Here is an 18,954-nt window from a genome sequence, read left to right on the forward strand (position 1 = left end):
ACTAATTATTAGATAACTGCAAATCAAAACTACAATAAATATCACCTCACAATGGTAATAATGGCCATCATCAAAAACTGTACAAACAATAAACGCTGGAGAGGGTGTGGAGAAAATGAGAACTCTCCGAAGCTATCGGTATGAATGTAAACTGGTACAACCACTATGGAGAACAAAATAAACAAAATAGAACTTTTTTTATCTTTAAATCAAACTTTTCTTATTTTTAAATAAAAACTGCTGTAAAATCCAGCAATCCCACTCCTGAGCATATATCCAGAGAAACTATAATTCAAAAAGATACATGCACCCCAGTGTTCCCTGCAGCACTGTTAACAACAGCAAGGACATGGAAACAACCTAAATGTCCATCAACAGGAGTGGATGAAGAGGTGGCACATATATACAATGGGATAGTAGTCAAGTCATTAAAAGGAAAGAAATGCCATTTGCAGCAACATGGATGGATCTAGAGATTAAGTGAAGTCAGACAGAGAAAGACAAATTACTTGTATGTGGAGTCTAAATATTTAAACAAATGAACTTACTCTCTAAACAGAAACAGACTCCCAGACTTCAAAAATAAACTCTTATTGTTACCAAAGGGAAAGGGGAGGGGCATAAATTAGGAGTTTTGGATTAACATATATACACTACTATATATAAAATAGATAATCATTAAGGACCTAGTGAATTCTACTCAATATTATATAATAACCAATATGGGGAAATAATCTGAAAAAGAATGGATATATGTATATGAATAATGAATCACCTAGTTCTATACCTTAAAGTAACACAACAATGTAAATTAACTATACTCTAATATACAGCAGGAGGGCCAAGAGGAGCTACTCCACATTCAACGTCAGGAGGGGTGGCCGTAAAGATACCCCTCGTCCAAGGTAAGGAGCAGCAGCTGCGCTTTGCTGGGCAGCCGTGAAGAGATACCTAATGTCCAAGGTAAGAGAAACCCAAGTAAGACAGTAGGTGTTAGGAGAGGACATCAGAGGGCAGACACACTGAAACCATACTCACAGAAAACTAGTCAATCTAATTACACGGATCATAATCTTGTCTAAATCAATGAAACTAAGCCATGCCATGTGGGGCCACCCAAGATGGGCGGGTAATGGTGGAGAGGTCTGACAGAGTGTGGTCCACTGGAGAAGGGAATGGCAAACCACTTCAGTATTCTTGCTTTGAGAACCCCATGAACAGTATGAAAAGGCAAAATGATAGGATACTGAAAGGGGAACTCCCCGGGTCGGTAGGTGCCCAATATGGTACAGGAGATCAATGGAGAAATAACTCCAGAAAGAATGAAGGAATGAGCCAAAGCAAAAAGAATACCCAGTTGTGGATGTGACTGGTGACACAAGCAAGGTCTGATGCTTTAAAGAGCAATATTGCCTAGGAACCTGGAATGTCAGGGCCATGAATCAAGGAAAATTGGAAGTGGTCAAACAAGAGATGGCAAGAGTGAATGTCGACATTCTAGGAATCAGCGAACTAAAATGGACTGGAACGGGTGAATTTAACTCAGATCACCATTATATCTACTACTGTGGGCAGGAATCCCTAAGAAGAAATGGAGTAGCCATCATGGTCAACAGAAGAGTCCAAAATGCAGTACTTGGATGCAATCTCAAAAATGACAGAATGATCTCTGTTCGTTTACAAGGCAAACCATTCAATATCACAGTAATTCAAGTCTATGCCCCAACCAGAACGCTGAAGAAGCTGAAGTTGAACAGTTCTGTGAAGACTTACAAGACCTTTTAGAACTAATACCCCAAAAAGATGTCCTTTTCATTATAGCGGACTAGAATCAAAAGTAGGAAGTCAAGAAATACCTGGGGTAACAGGCAAATTTGGCCTTGGAATATGGAATGAAGCAGGGCAAAGGCTAATAGAGTTTTGCCAAGAGAACGCACTCATCATAGCAAACACCCTCTTCCAACAACACAAGAGAACACTCTACATATGCACATCACCAGATGGTCAACACTGAAATCAGATTGATTATATTTTTTGCAGCCAAAGATGGACAAGCTCTATACAGTCAGCAAAAACAAGACCGGGAGCTGACTGTGGCTCAGATCATGAACTCCTTATGCCAAATTCAGAATTATATTGAAGAAAGTAGGGAAAACCACTAGACCATTCAGGTATGACCTAAATCAAATTCCTTGTGATTATACAGTGGAAGTGAGAAATAGATTTAAGAGACTAGATCTGATAGAGTGCCTGATGAAGTATGGACGGAGGTTTGTGACACTGTACAGGAGGCAGGGATCAAGACCATCCCCATGGAAAAGAAATGCAAAAAAGTGAAATGGCTGTCTGGGAAGGCCTTACAAATAGCTGTGAAAAGAAGAGAAGCAAAAAGCAAAGATATAAGCATCTGAATGCAGAGTTCCAAAGAATAGCAAGAAGAGATAAGAAAGCCTTCTTCAGCGATCAATGCAAAGAAATAGAGGAAAACAACAGAATGGGAAAGACTAGAGATCTCTTCAAGAAAATTAGAGATACCGAGGGAACATTTCATGCAAAGATGGGCTCGATAAAGGACAGAAATGGTATGGACCTAACAGAAGCAGAAGATATTAAGAAGAGATGGCAAGAATACACAGAAGAACTGTACAAAAAAGACCTTCATGACCCAGATAAGCACAATGGTGTGATCACTGACCTAGAGCCAGACATCCTGTAATGTGAAGTCAAGTGGGCCTTAGAAAGCATCACTATGAACAAAGCTAGTGGAGGTGATGGAATTCCAGTTGAGCTATTTCAAATCCTGAAAGATGATGCTGTGAAAGTACTGCACTCAATATGTCAGCAAATTTGGAAAACTCAGCAGTGGTCACAGGACTGGAAAAGGTCAGTTTTCATTCCAATCCCAAAGAAAGGCAATGCCAAAGAATGCTCAAACTACCACACAATCACACTCATCTCACACACTAGTAAAGTAATGCTCAAAATTCTCCAAGCCAGGGTTTAGAAATACGTGAACCGTGAACTTACAGATGTTCAAGCTGGTTTTAGAAAAGGCAGAGGAACCAGAGATCAAATTGCCAACATCCGCTGGATCATCGAAAAAGAAGAGAGTTCCAGAAAAACATCTATTTCTGCTTTACTGACTATGCCAAAGCCTTTGACTGTGTGGATCACAATAAACTGTGGAAAATCTTTAAGAAATGGGTATACCAGAGCACCTGCCCTGCCTCTTGAGAAACCTATATGCAGGTCAGGAAGTAACAGTTATAACTGGACATGGAACAACAGACTGGTTCCAAATAGGAAAAGGAGTTCGTCAAGGCTGTATATTGTCACCCTGCTTATTTAACTTCTATGCAGAGTACATCATGAGAAACGCTGGACTGGAAGAACCATAAGCTGCAATCAAGATTTCTGGAGAAATATCAATAACCTCAGATATGCAGATGACACGACCCTTATGGCAGAAAGTGAAGAGGAACTCAAAAGCCTCTTGATAAAAGTGAAAGAGGAGAGTGAAAAAGTTGGCTTAAAGCTCAACATTCAGAAAACAAAGATCATGGCATCTGGTCCCATCACTTCATGGGAAATAGATGGGGAAACAGTGGAAACAGTGTCAGACTTTATTTTGGGGGGCTCCAAAATTACTGCAGATGATGATTGCAGCCATGAAATTAAAAGACACTTACTCCTTGGAAGGAAAGTTTTGACCAACCTAGATAGCATATTCAAAAGTAGAGACATTACTCTGATAACAAAGGTCCATGTAGTCAAGGCTATGGTTTTTTCCTGTGGTCATGTATGGACATGAGAGTTGGACTGTGAAGAAAGCTGAGTGCCGAAGAATTGATGCTTTTGAACTGTGGTGTTGGAGAAGACTCTTGAGAGTCCCTTGGATTGCAAGGAGATCCAACCAGTCCATTCTAAAGGAGATCAGTCCTGGGTGTTGTTTGGAAAGTCAGATTCTAAAGCTGAAACTCCAGTACTTTGGCCACCTGATGCGAAGAGTTGACTCATTGGAAAAGACTCTGATGCTGGGAGGGATTGGGGGCAAGAGGAGAAGGGGACGACAGAGGATGAGATGACTGGATGGCATCACCAACTCGATGGACTTGAGTCTGTGTGAACTGTGGGAGTTGGTGATGGACAGGGAGGGCTGGTGTGCTGCAATTCACCGGGTCGCAGAGTCAGACACGATTGAGCGACTGAACCGAACTGAATATACAGCAAAATTTTTTTAAAAGTTAAGTGTTGTCAACTTAAGATAGGCTGTTATAGATATAAGTTGTCATATATAAGCCTCCTGTGTGTTTGCATGCTAAGATGCTTCAGTCATATCTGACTCTTAGCGACCTGATGGACTGTAGCCTGCCAAGCTCCACTGTCCATGGGATTCTCCAGGCAAGAATACTGGAGTGAGTTGCCATTTCCTCCTCCAGTGGATCTCCCTGACCCAGGGATGAACCCGTGTCTCTTGTTTCCTGCATTGGCAGGCACGTTCTTTTCCACTAGCAACACCTGGGAAGCCAATATAAGCCTCCTAGTAATGACAAGCAAAAACCTACAATAAACACACAAAAGATAAGCAGAAAGGAATATAAGTACATTTATACAACTAAAGTTATCAAAGTATAGAAGGAGAGAATAAGAGAATAAAGGAAGAGAGTAGAACCACAAAAGACAGCCAGTAAACAATTAAGAAAACCATCAATATGTACATCAGATCAGATCAGATTAGATCATTCGCTCAGTCGTGTCCGACTCCTTGCGACCCCATGAATCGCAGCACGCCAGGCCTCCCTGTCCATCACCAACTCCCAGAGTTCACTCAGACTCACGTCCATCGAGTCAGTGATGCCATCCAGTCATCTCATCCTCTGTCGTCCCCTTCTCCTCCTGCCCCCAATCCCTCCCAGCATCAGAGTCCTTTCCAATGAGTCAACTCTTCACATGAGGTGCCCAAAGTACTGGAGTTTCAGCTTTAGCATCATTCCTTCCAAAGAAATCCCAGGGCTGATCTCCTTCAGAATGGATTGGTTGGATCTCCTTGCAGTCCAAGGGACTCTCAAGAGTCTTCTCCAATACCACACTTTAAAAGCATCAATTCTTTGGCGCTCAGCCTTCTTCACAGTCCAACTCTCACATCCATACGTGACCACAGGAAAAACCATAGCCTTGACTAGACGAACCTTTGTTGGCAAAGTAATGTCTCTGCTTTTGAATATGCTATCTAGGTTGGTCATAACTTTCCTTCCAAGGAGTAAGTGTCTTTTAATTTCATGGCTGCAGTCACCATCTGCAGTGATTTTGGAGCCCCCAAAAATAAAGTCTGACACTGTTTCCACTGTTTCCCCATCTATTTCCCATGAAGTGGTGGGACCGGATGCCATGATCTTCGTTTTCTGAATGTTGAGCTTTAAGCCAACTTTTTCACTCTCCACTTTCACTTTCATCAAGAGGCTTTTGAGTTCCTCTTCACTTTCTGCCATAAGGGTGGTGTCATCTGCATATCTGAAGTTATTGATATTTCTCCCAGCAATCTTGATTCCAGTTTGTGTTTCTTCCAGTCCAGCGTTTCTCATGATGTACATACATATCAGCAATTATTTTAAGTGGAAATGCCCTAAATTCTCCAACAAAGACACAGAGTAGCTAGATAAATAAAAATAAGATAAGACCTATCTATATACTGACTACAAAAGATTCACTATAGATGTTAAGACACATATAGATTGAACATGAAAGGATTGAAAAAATTATTTTATGCAAAAGGAAACCAAAGGAAGCTGAGGTAGTGACACTTGTATTGGACAAAATAGTGTTTAAAACAAGACTGTTACAGAAAACAAAGATGGATATTATATAATGATGAAGAAGCTGTTCAACAAGAGGATTTAACATTTGCAAATATTCATACATCTTACATAAGAGCATCTAAATATAGAAAGCAAATATTAAGAGACCTAATGGTAGAAACAGATAGTAATACCATAGTTGTTCTGCTCAGACTTAATATTTCATGATAGTTCAGTCTTACTGGGTTGTATGTTTCCAGGAATTTATCCATTTATTTTCTAGGTTGAGCAATTTGTTGGAATTTATTTATTATAAATATTTTCCTATGATTCTTTGTATTGTATTTCTGTGTTATCAGTTACAACACCTCCTATTTCATTTTTTATTTTATTTGAGTTCTCTCTTTTTTTCTTATACATATAGCTAAAGGCTTGTCAATTTTGTTTATCTTTTCAAAGAACCAGCTCTGAACAGATTTATAACTGGTAAGGAGACTGAATCAGTAATCAAAAACCTCCCAACAAACAAAAACCAGGACCAGATGGCTTCATTACTGAATTCTACAAAATATTTAGGGAATTAATATTAATTCTTCTCAAACTCTTCCAAAATATTTAAGAGAAGGGAGCTCTTCCAAACTCATTTTACACGGCCAATATTATCTTGATACCAAAACCAGAAAAGGACACCACAAAAAATGAAAATTATGGGCCAATTTAAAAATAGGCTAAAGATCTAAACAGACATTCTTCAAAAGAAGACATACAGGAATAATTTGCTTCAGTATGCTTTGCTTTACTAGTCTTCCTAGATATTGTGTTTTTCAGCAAATTGAGTATGTGGCAACCTTCTGTCAGCCAAGTCTACAGGTGCCATTTCTAATAGCATTTGGTTATTTTATGTCTCTGTTCCACATTTTGGTAATTTTCCCAATATTAATGGCAACCTATTCCAGTACTCTTGCCTAGAAAATTCCATGGACTGAGGAGCCTGGTGGGCTACAGTCCATGGGGTCGCAAACAGTTGGACACGACTGAGTGACTTCACTTCACTTCACTTCAAGCAAAAGGATTACAACCCACTGAAAACTGAGATTACAGATAGCATTTTTTAGCAATAAAGTGCTTTTTAATTAAGGTAAGTGCATTTCTTTTAGATATAATGCTATTGTACACTTAATAAACTACAATATAGTGTAAATACAATTTTTATGTACACTGCTGCTGCTGCTGCTAAGTCGCTTCAGTCGTGTCTGACTCTGTGCGACCCCACAGACGGCAGCCCACGAAGCTCCCCAATCCCTGGGATTCTCCAGGCAAGAACACTGGAGTGGGGTGCTACTGGGAAACCACATAAATCATGTGGCCTGCTTTACAGCAATATTCATTTTATTGTGGTGATCTGGAAAAAATACCTCGCAATATCTCCTAGAAATGCCGGTACAGATGGCCAACAGATACACGAAAAGATGTTCAACATCATTAATCATTAGGGAATGCAAATCAAAACCATACTGAGATATCATCTCATATCTTTTAGAATATCTATTATGAAAAAGACAGAAAGTAACAAGTCTTGGTGAGAATGTGGAGAAAAGAGAACTTTTGTGCACTTTTGAATGGAATGTAAAGAAGTACAGTCACTTTGTATAACAATATGGAGGTTCTTCAAAGAAATAAAAATAGAACTATTATATGCAATTCTACTTCTCCAGCAATTCTACTTCTGGGTATTTATCCAAAGAAGATGAAAACACTAACATGAAAAGATATATGCACCCTATGTTCATTACAGCACTGTTTATGATAGCCAAGATATGGAAATAACCTAGGTGTTCATTGATGGATGATAGAAAGAAATTGTGGCATATATATATATATATATACACACACACACATACAGTGGATACTATTCAGTCATAAAAAAGAATAGCATCTTGACATTTGTGATAACATCGATGGGCCTCACAGACATTATGCTAAATAAATAAAGAAAACCAAATAATGTATGATGTCTATCATATGTGCAATCTAAAGAAACAAAGAAGCTCAGAAATAGGGACAACAAATTAATGACTTACAGAGGTGATAAAAGAAATGGGTGAAGGGGGTCAAAAGGTAAAAAGAAAACAAAAAGAAAAAAGAAAGGAGCACAGGTTTGAGAACTATGATCCCACATGTCGCAGGGCATGGCTAAAAAAAACAAGTAAAGAAAATAAAAAAGAGTAGTAAAAATAAGTCTCATCAGTATTTCACGTAGTGATCTTAGTAGTCACTAATGGTCACTGCCTTGATCTATGGCAAAAAAAAAAAAAGAACTCAGTCAAAAAGTAAGCTTAAGTGAAAGTCACTCAAGTTATGTCCGACTCTTTGTGACCCCATGGACTATACAGTCCATGGAATTCTCCAGCCCAGAATACGGGAGTAGGCAGCCATTCCCTCCTCCAAAATTTAAAATATGACATAAGTCAATGGTGTAAATCAGAAGGATTCAAATATTGGCCTTGACAAGTCATGAGTATACTAAATAAGTGAAACTGGAACAACAAAGTAATTGTGACAAAATCCAGATGAGTGATATATAAACATTCAAATATTACATACAAATTATTAAGTATAAAAAACTAAGTGTAAATTATTAATTATAACTTGTCAACATCTAAAAAGCACAGTGTTAACAATTAAGCTGTAACAAGGTTAAATAAGAAGGAACTCTGTCATATCAACCTTATTTACTTTTTTTAATGAGGTTACTTGAGGATGGACTGAAGTCATATAGTAAATACACTTATCTTGATTTTAACAAAGGAAAATCTTGCAATTGAAATAGATAATCCCCTTTTACTAAATACTCTCAGGTTAGGGTTCAGGCAGGTTTCAGATTTGCAGATCTCCAAGTTTCCTTCTAGCTCTAAGACTGTGACTCCAGGTGAGAATCACATCACTTCTAGAAAATGTAATGTCATATGAAAATATAAATGAATTATTGATAGTAACTACCTCTATATTATCAATAATTCTATATTACCTATAAAACTTTGAACAAACATAACCAATAAAACTTTGTCAATGAATAATTAAAGTGAATATTCTCTCCTTATTGAGTATTTCTTTAAAATTTTAATAAACTATAAACCTAACTTTTAAGTGTTCTCTCTACTTGATTTTCTCATGAAAGATGAAAATGCTAATAAGAGATGAAGGAGTAAAGCAATAGAAATAGGGAGAACAGGGTTAAGATTCTTAGAAGCTGAAAATAAAACATAAAAAACTGGATAATTTTAAACCGCCTACATTGAATATTTATTCTGACAAAGTTACCTTCTCTTCTCTCTGCCATAAATGTATTCAATTCTTGTATTGTTGCTTTATCAACAGACATATGTACTTTAAGTTTATCCAGTTCTTCTTGAAGATGCATTCTATGAAAATTAACATAATAAACAATTAGTTTAAATATGTAAGTTAAGAAAAATATGGCAAACATGTAAAGGTGGCAAAAATAATTTTAAAATACATAAATTAGTAGAAAAAAAAGAGCATATTAATATTAACAAATTCTAACAATTAAAATTGAATTTTAATGACATCTGTAAAGTAAAATCTTTCAACTGAGTTTTAACTTTGTCTAAATAAACATACTAAATAATTAAAAACATAAGCTACATAATTTGAAAAAATCTATTGACTTACCAGATCATTTTCTAACACACAGATACACAACATAAAATAATAATAAAACATTAATACCTATCACTGAAAATAAAGAGTAAATCTAAAGATGCCAAATAAAGGCAAAAAACCCTTACTAGTAAAATGAAATTGAGCTACCATGACAAGAGACCTGGATTAAATGACGTCCATGGAGAGCTCTGACCTTGAGACCTGAGTGGACATGAAAATTTATCTGCAGGGACCTTCACAGCTGAGACACAAAACTGGATTAACTGCAGGAAGCTGGGACACAACATTTTCTGAATGAAAACCTGAGTATCTGAGCTTATCTGGCTGAAGTTCCATTAAAAAGAAGCTTTTTGTCCAGTCTAAGGGCAAGAAAGAGTCAACTATGTATGATCAGAAACATAAGTATATATTGTTCTTGTTGAGTTACTAAGTCATGTCCAACTCTTTGTGACCTCATAGACTGTAGCACACCAGGCTCCTATGTCCTCCACTATCTCCTAGAGTTTGCTCAAATTCATCATGTTTACTGAGTCAGTGATGCTATCTAACCACCTCATCCTCTGCTCCCCTCTTTTTCCTTTTGCTGTCAATTGTTCCTAGCGTCGGGGTCTTTTCCAATGAGTTAGCTCTCCACATCAAGTGGCCAAGGTATTGGAGCATCAGCTTCAGCATCAAGTGAAAGTGAAAGTTGCTCAGTTGTGTCCAACTCTTTGCAACCCCATGGACTGGGGCCTGCCAGGCTCCTCTGTCTGGAATTCTCCAGGCAAGAATACTGGAGTGGGTAGCCATTCCCTTCTCTAGAGGATCTTCCCGACCCAGGGATCAAACCCAGGTTTCCCACATTGCAGGTGGATTCTTTACCGTTTGAGACACCAGGGAAGCCCAAGAACACTGGAGTGGGTAGCCTATCCTTTCTCCAGGAGATCTTCCCAACACAGGGATACAACCCGGAGCTCCCGTGTTTCAGGCAGATTGTTTACTAGCTGAGCTACCAGGGAAGCCCAAAAGTGAAAGTGTTAGTCACTCTGTCGTGTCCGGCTCTTCGTCACCCCTTGGACTGTAACCCACCAGGCTCCTCTGTTCATGGAATTCTCCAGGCAAGAATACTGGAGTAGGTTGCCATCAGTCCTTCCAGTGAATATTCATGGTTGATTTCCCTTAGGATGGACTGGTTTGATCTCCTTGAAGTTCAAGGGACTCTCAAGAGTCTTTTCCAGTACCACAATTTGAAAGAATCAATTCTTAGCTGCTCAGACTTCTTTATGGCCCAACTCTCACATCTGAACATGACTACTAGAAGAAAACCTTAGCTTTAATTAGATCTTTGTCAACAAAGTGATATCTCTGCTTTTTAATATACTGTCTAGGTTTGTCATAGCTTTCCTTCCAAAAAGCAAGTGTCTTAACTTCATGGCTGCAGTCACCATCTGCAGTGATTTTGGAGTCCAAGAAAATAAAGTCTGTCACTGTTTCTACTGTTTCCAAATCTCTGCCAGGAAGTGATGGGACCAGATGCCATGATTTTAGTTTTTTGAATGTTAAGTTTTAAGCCAGCTTTTTTGCTCTCCTCTTTCACCCTCATTAAGAGGCTCTTTAGTTCCTCTTTGCTTTCTGCCATTAGAAAGGTATCATCTGGGTCGTCCCAGTGCACTAGCCCCAAGCATCCAGTATCGTGCATCGAACCTGGACTGGCATCTCGTTTCATACATGATATTTTACATGTTTCAATGCCATGGGGAGGGAGGAGGGAGGAGGGTTCAGGATGGGGAACACATGTATACCTGTGGCAGATTGATTTTGATATTTGGCAAAACTAATACAATTATGTAAAGTTTAAAAATAAAATAAAATTAATTAAAAAAAAGAGAGAACATAAAATAAATAAATAAAATACCTACAAAAAAAAAAAAAAAGAAAGGTATCATCTGCCTATCTGAGGATGTTGATATTTCTCCTGGAAACCTTGATTCCAGCTTGTGATTTATCTAGTTCAGCATTTCACATGATGTACTCTGCAGGTAAGTTAAATGTGCAGAGTAACAATATATTGCCTTGTACTCCTTTCCCAGTTTTGAACAGGCAAGTTTTTCCAGGTCTGGTTCTAACTTTTGCTTCTTGATCCGCAAACAGGTTTCTCAGGAGACAGGTAAGGTGGTCTGGTACTCTTGTCTCTCTAAGAATGTTTCACAGTTTGTTGTGATTCACACTGTCAAAGGCTTTAGTAGTCAATGAAGCAGAAGTAGATGTTTTTCTATAATTCCTTTGCTTTCTCCATGATTCAACAAATGTTGGCAATTTGATCTCTAGTTCCTCTGGCTCTTCAAAACCCAGCTTGTACATCTGGAAATTCTCAGTTCATGTACTGTTGAAGGCTAGCTTGAAGGGCTTAAGCATGACCTTGCTAGCATGTGAAATGAGTGCAAATGTATGGTAGTTTGTACATTCTTTGGCATTGCTCTTCCTTGAAATTGGAATGACAACTGACCTTTTCCAGTCCTGTGGCCACTGCTGAGTTTTCCAAATTTGCTGGCATATTGAGTGCAACACTTTCACAGCATCATCTTTTAGGATTTGAAATAGCTCAGCTGGAATTTTGTCACCTCCACTAGCTTTCTCTGTAGTGATGCTTCCTAAGGCCCACTTGACTTCACATTCCAGGATGTCTGGCTCTAGGTGAGTGACCACACCATCATGGTTATCCGGGTCATGAAGACCTTTTCTGTATAGTTCTTCTGTGTATTCTTGCCACCTCTTCTTAATCTCTTCTGCTTCTGTTAAGTCCGTAACATTTCTGTCCTTTATTGTGCCCATCCCTGCATGAAATGTTCCTTTGACAGTTTCAATTTTCTTGAAGAGATCTCCAGTCTTTTACATTCTATTGTTTTCCCCTATTTCTTTGTATTGCTCATTTAAGAAGGCCTTCTTTTTTCTCCTTGCTATTCTCCAGAACTCTTCATTCAGTTGGATACATCTTTCTCTTTCTCCCTTATCTTTTGCTTCTCTTCTTTCCTCAGCTATCTGCAAAGCATCCTCAGTCAACCACTTTGCCTTCTTGCATTTCTTTTCCAATTCATTTTCTATATTGCTGCTGCTCCTGCCAATTCGCTTTAGTCATGTCTGACTCTGTGCTACTCTATAGACGGCAGCCCACCAGGCTCTTCTGTCCCTGGGATTATTCAGGCAAGAATACTGGAGTGGGTTGCCATTTCCTTCTCCACATTTTCTATATTACTGATATTAAAATTGAGCCATTATATGTTTGCAGAGACCTGAAGAAATGACAGTAATGTAAAAAGAGGTTTATGACCATTGTAGATTTAGAGTTCCAGCAGACACAATAATCCACTACAGAGAGGTGTCTAAAACTGAGAGAATGCACAAGAGGAAAGCCACAACAGAAAATAATTCTTAAAGAAGTCAGGTTTGTAGATAAGAGCAAATATGAATAAGCTCAAAGCCATAAATGACAGTCTGTATATCACCCCATTCAAAATGGGAGAATTTACAAGCAAAGAGAAATAACACAATAATTTAAAATGAATTCTTACAAAATAAGAGTTTTTTAAATGGTGATAAAAAAGAAAAAAAAGTTATAAACATATATGAAAAAGAACAGGGGTTTTTGAGAGAAGACAAAATTTTAAAAAAGAACCAACTACTATATCTAGAAATGCTAATAAATAAAATAATAAAACTAGTAATAACAACATAATAACTGAAATTTAAAATTCAGTGGATGGATTAAATAGCACACCAACAAAGCTAATAAAACTTTGTAAAATTAAAGACAACACAAAGAAACAAAGCAGAGGAAACAGTAACTATATATATAGTGTGTTGGAATGAGAAGGCCAGAAAGCATCTAATAGAAATTATATGAAGAGAGAATTGAGAAAATGGAGGGGGGAGACAATATTTAATATATAATAACTGAAGATTGAGAACCAATGAAAAATATTAATTAATAGATTGAGAGTATCAAAAATTGAAAGCAGAATTAATAAAACTATATTTACACTAGGAACATACCAAAACTGAGGACACCAAAGAAAACAAGGCAACTCTGAAATGAACAGAATGAGGAAAAAAACAACAATTAATGAATTCAGGAAAGACAGTAGGCTTCTGATATTAATAAGAAAATCTGATGGAAACCATATTCCATGGTTTACTACTCACAGGTCCTATATTAAAGAACTATTAAAGAATATTCTATTTCAGGAAGAAAAAAACTCAAAAGCAATGTATACAACACAATAGGATATGATGAAAGAAGTATAAATATGTACATAACAGCAAGCAAACATTTATTAAGCAAAGCAATCAAAATATCTAAGTAAAGGTAAAACTAACATTCTGAACAACAAAATGATATTAGATGAATGAGAGGATCAGAATTAAAGCATTTGAAGATCCTTGCATTGTAAAAGAAGGATGGAAGCATACTGAAGAAATTAAGACTGTCAAATAAATTAAGCATAATTTCAAGAAAAAACATTTAAAGAATGGAAAACAAAAATTTACGAACTAGCAGAGCACGAAAATGAACTAAAAATATAATCAAATTGAAGGAAAGAAGTATCTTTAAAAGAATCATAAAAAATGAAATATACACTAAGAAAAATATTAAGGATAAATATGAACCTTATAGAACAGTGAAAGAAATGATTTGCTAGGAAGATATAACAGTTCTAAATTTTTAGAACTAAAAAACTATATTTCTTGTACTAAACAAGAAATATAATTCTTAAAATAATTCAAATTAAAAGGTATATAAAGTGGAAAAAAAAAAAAAAAAAACTAGTAGTCTCTGCTTCCCCCCACTCAGTTTACTTCCTGAAAAAAATTAGAGTTTGATACAAATAATTATATTTTTGTTCATAGAAACATAAATACACATATATAAAGATTTAACAAATTGGAATCTTACACATTTGAAATTAGGTTGCACTTAGGTTACAGGTTGATGGGAAGGGCAAACAAACATGCACACATATAGGCATCCATGCTGAGTCAAGTCCAACTCTTCGGGACCCCATGGACTGCAGCCCACCAGGCTCCTTTGTCCAAGGAGTTTTCCAGGAAAGAATACTGGAGTAGTTGCCACTTTCCTCCTCCTGGGGATCTTCTCGATCAAGGGATCAAACCCGCATCTGCTGTGTCTCCTGCACTGGCAGGTAGATTCTTTACCACTGAGCCATCTGGGAAGCACACACATCTATATCCAACCACAAAGTGATTAAGTTTAAATTAGGTTCTTGCTTTGTTTTGCTAAGAACATAGAACATAATGTAGCAAGATGGCCCCACAAAGAAAAACCAGATGTAGCTCATCTTAACTTAGTTTTCCTTGGCTCTTACTTAGATCACTACCCAGTGGAACACAGGGCTACAGCTGTTGGAAATGTTATTTCATGCTTCTTTAGAGGTATTCTATGCTTACAGTTGTTTTTTTTTTTTTTTTTTTTTTTTAAGGAAGAATTCACAAAGTCTGTACTGTTAATGTGAAGCATTTATAAACACTAGGGACTGCCTTGTTCTTGAGTCAAAATAAGTACCAACAAACCACACATCTTAATGGGTATTTGGATAAGTAGCTGACAGAGTAAGCGCCCAGGCACTCCCAAGCAGGATAAACATTGGCTACTTAGGGACTCAGATTTATTACCCATTTATTCCGCTGTTTCTGATGTTCTGTTTGGTATGGAAACCACAATTCAAAATCTACTTCTGACTGGACAAATTATGTGAGGTGACTGTATTCAGATGGTGGAGAACAGGCTACAATGAACTTTGATCAACAAAGAGAGTCCGAAGGACAGTCCAGATTTCTGCCAGGAGGCACTCATGATGATGTCATGATGTAGGAAGAGGGAGTCTTCAGTGATCAGAAGAAAAAGAGACTGGAGTTTGGGAAAGCTGAAATGTTTGGAATTTGTAAAGCACAGTACTCAGGAGGAAGCTACAGAGGAGGAACTGTAGAACTTTGTATTAGAATTCATTTGAGTCTTTCGATGAATATTTTGTTGCACAAGCATAGTATAACACCGATACAGTATACTAACGCGTATATATGGAATATAGAAAGGTGGTAACAATAACCCTGTATACAAGACAGCAAAAGAGACACTGATGTACAGAACAGTCTTTTGGACTCTGTGGGAGAGGCAGAGGGTGGAATGATTTGGAAGAATGGCATTGAAATACGTATAATATCATATATGGAACGAGTCGCCAGTCCAGGTTCGATGCACGATACTGGATGCTTGGGGCTGGTGCACTGGGACGACCCAGAGGGATGGTACGGGGAGGGAGGAGGGAGGGGGGTTCAGGATGGGGAACACATGTATACCTATGGCAGATTCATTTCGATGTTTGGCAAAATCAATACAATATTGTAAAGTTTAAAAAAAAAAAAAAAAAGTTCAGTAAGGCAAGCTGAGAACAACCAGTGCCTCAGAACTATTCCCAGAGCTCTCATGGCACTGGGAGACATGTGAATTCTAACCAGCTAGAGGGAGAAGGCAATGGCAACCCGCTCCAGTGTTCTTGCCTGGAGAATCCCAGGGATGGAGGAGCCTGGTGGGCTGCCGTCTATGGGGTCGCACAGAGTTGGACACCACTGAAGCGACTTAGCAGCAGCAGCAGCAGCAGAGGGAAGAATCTCTTTGAACATTAGGGGTACTCAGCAAAGAACCCAAAAGGGTCATTCCAATGAACAGGGTACTCCAAGTCTGTGCTAACAAGGTGTTTTAATATATCTGAAAATATTTAAACTGAAATTTTAAACATACTTCTCTGGGTATAAATAACAGAAAAAAATGGATGGAAATCAGTAAGGACATAGAATGAAAACTCTTTACTGAAAATTTATAAAAGTCTGTCCAATAACATCAAAACACATATTGTTTTCAAGTGCTATGGACTTGCATCAAAATAAAACTATAATGCTGAAACATAAAACATTTTAAATAAAATTTTTAAAAAACTAAATCATGCAAATTATTTTCTATGGCCACAATATCAATACACTTAAAGTAGAAATCAACACCAATTATGTCTGGAAAATCTTCAGATATGTGAAATTAAAGAAACTAAAATACTTTTTTTCTCAATGAACAATCTAAGAGGAATTAGAAAATACTTGAACTTATAAAAAAATAAAACACAATCTTCGAAAATTTGTGAAGTGCTAAAGCAGTGCCTACATGCATTTCTAGATCATTATATATGTATATTAGAAAAGAAGAAAGACCTACAATGATGTAAGCTTCCAAACTGAAAAAGAAAACTAGTAAAAGAGGACAAAGCAATTTGACTGCTTTTTCATACGTATATTGCTTATCTGGAGATAGTTCCTTTGTGAAATATTTGTTCAAATGTTTTGCTCATATTTCTACTGGATTGACAGTCCTTTTCTTATTTATTCATAGGAACTATATATTCTGGGTATTAGCCCTTTGCTAGACATATACGTTTGTCTTTTTGTGCTCTGACACATCTTTCTGGGCTCTGAAAGTTGCCTTTTGATTAACTGAATGGTATCTTTCAATGAATAGAAGTTATTGATTTTAACACAGCCCTGTTTACCAAATTTTAGTTTAAATTTAGTCTATTCTTTAAATCTTTGTCTACTACAAAGACAAAAAGGTGCTCTTCTATGATTTTCCTTAAAAGTTTTATTACTTAATCTTTCAAATTTAGACCTGTAGTCCACCTTGAATTGATTTCTATGTATGATAAGAATACAATATCATTATAATATATATAATATAATAATTTAGCTATACAGCTAACTTTTAGCTATATAGGTATATCAACTGCTATTTTGGTTGTTTCCATTTTTAATAATTATAAATAATTCTGTAGTTAACATCCTTGCATATGTGTTGACATGTGAGATTACTATTTTTTGAGTACATACTTTAAAAGGCTGAAAAATGTCTCACACACAAAAAATTATGTAGACTAAGGCAAACAACATTAATGTACCAATTATTTAGATTTTAAAATACTAATATTATGTAATATTTAATCCATAGTTTTCATTTTTGTGAAAAAATTAAATTATTTTGTTACTGAGGATGAGATCGTTAGATGGCATCACCAGCTCAATGGAGATGAGTTTGAGCAAACTCCGGGAGAAGGTGAAGGACAGGAAAGCCTGGTGTGCTGCAGTCCATGGGGTTACAAAGAGTTGTACAACACTGAGCGATTTAACAACAACAACAATTCCGTTGCCAACAAAGGTCCATCTGGTCAAGGCTATGGTTTTTCCAGTAGTCATGTATGGATGTGAGAGTTGGACTATAAAGAAAGCTGAGTGCCAAAGAATTGATGCTTTTGAACTGTGGTGTTGGAGAAGACTCTTGAGAGTGCCTTGGACTGCAAGGAGATCCAACCAGTCCATCCTAAAAGAAACCAGTCCTGAATATTCATTGGAAGGATTGATGCTAAAGCTGCAACTCCGATACTCTGGCCACCTGATGCAAAGAGCTGACTCATTTGAAAAGACCCCCATGCTGGGAAAGATTGAAGGCAGGATGAGAAGGGGACGACAGAGGATGAGATGGTTGGATGTGATCACTGACTCAACAGACATGAGTTTGAGTAAACTCTGGGAGTTGGCAATGGACAGGGAGGCATGGTGTGCTGCAGTCCATGGGGACGCAAAGAGTCAGACAGAACTGAGCGACTGAACTGAACTGAACTGAACAATTCTGTTATTCACTTTTATTCCCTCCCTAGAAATAATCAGTACCTTACATTTTTACATAGTATATATATATATGTCTGTGTATACAATTATATACAACTATATTTTTGTGGATGTATGTGTGTGTTTGTATGTGCACACACACACATATATATATATACTCACAAAAACAGTGCTGTTCTATGACTTAAATTTCTATATTTTTAGAGAACGTAGTATATATACTATTATTGAATTTTCTTCATTTAACTCAACTTTTGCTTTTGAGGATCTATACGTTGCTTTATAGATCCAATTCATTCATGTTAAATGCAGCATAGCTCACATTACATTTAATATAAATATAGTATCACCAACTCAGTGGACATGCATTTGAGCAAACTCCAGGAGATAGTGAAAGACAAGGGAGCCTGGCATGCTGCAGTACATTGAGTCCCAAAGAGCTGGACATGAATTAGCTCTGGAGCAATAACAACATATTAATATATCATGATGCACTTATATTAGCTAATTATGGACATTTAGATTGCTTATTGGAGAAGGCAATGGCAGCCCATTCCAGTACTCTTGCCTGGAAAATCCCATGGGTGGAGGAGCCTGGTAGGCTGCAGTCCATGGGGTCGTGAAGGGTCGGACACGACTGAGCAACTTCACTTTCACTTTTCATTTTCATGCATTGGAGAAGGAAATGGCAACCCACTCCAGTGTTCTTGCCTGGAGAATCCCAGGGATGGGGGAGCCTGGTGGGCTGCCGTCTATG

The 18,954-nt window shown here is 37.4% G+C and overlaps 1 protein-coding gene across 4 annotated transcripts in view; it reads right to left on the reverse strand.

The window, feature by feature from the left end:
- CNTLN (centlein) overlaps window positions 1–18,954 on the reverse strand; it is a 352,880-nt gene that overhangs the window by 108,445 nt on the left and 225,481 nt on the right. For all 4 annotated transcript variants that reach the window (XM_027549176.1, XM_027549174.1, XM_027549178.1 and 1 more), the window contains one exon: window positions 9,117–9,217. In XM_027549176.1, coding sequence (XP_027404977.1) covers window positions 9,117–9,217 — 101 coding nt within the window. The remainder of the gene's footprint in view (window positions 1–9,116; window positions 9,218–18,954) is intronic.

The sequence above is a fragment of the Bos indicus x Bos taurus genome, chromosome 8, assembly GCF_003369695.1.
Source record: "Bos indicus x Bos taurus breed Angus x Brahman F1 hybrid chromosome 8, Bos_hybrid_MaternalHap_v2.0, whole genome shotgun sequence".
Lineage (NCBI taxonomy): Eukaryota > Metazoa > Chordata > Mammalia > Artiodactyla > Bovidae > Bos > Bos indicus x Bos taurus.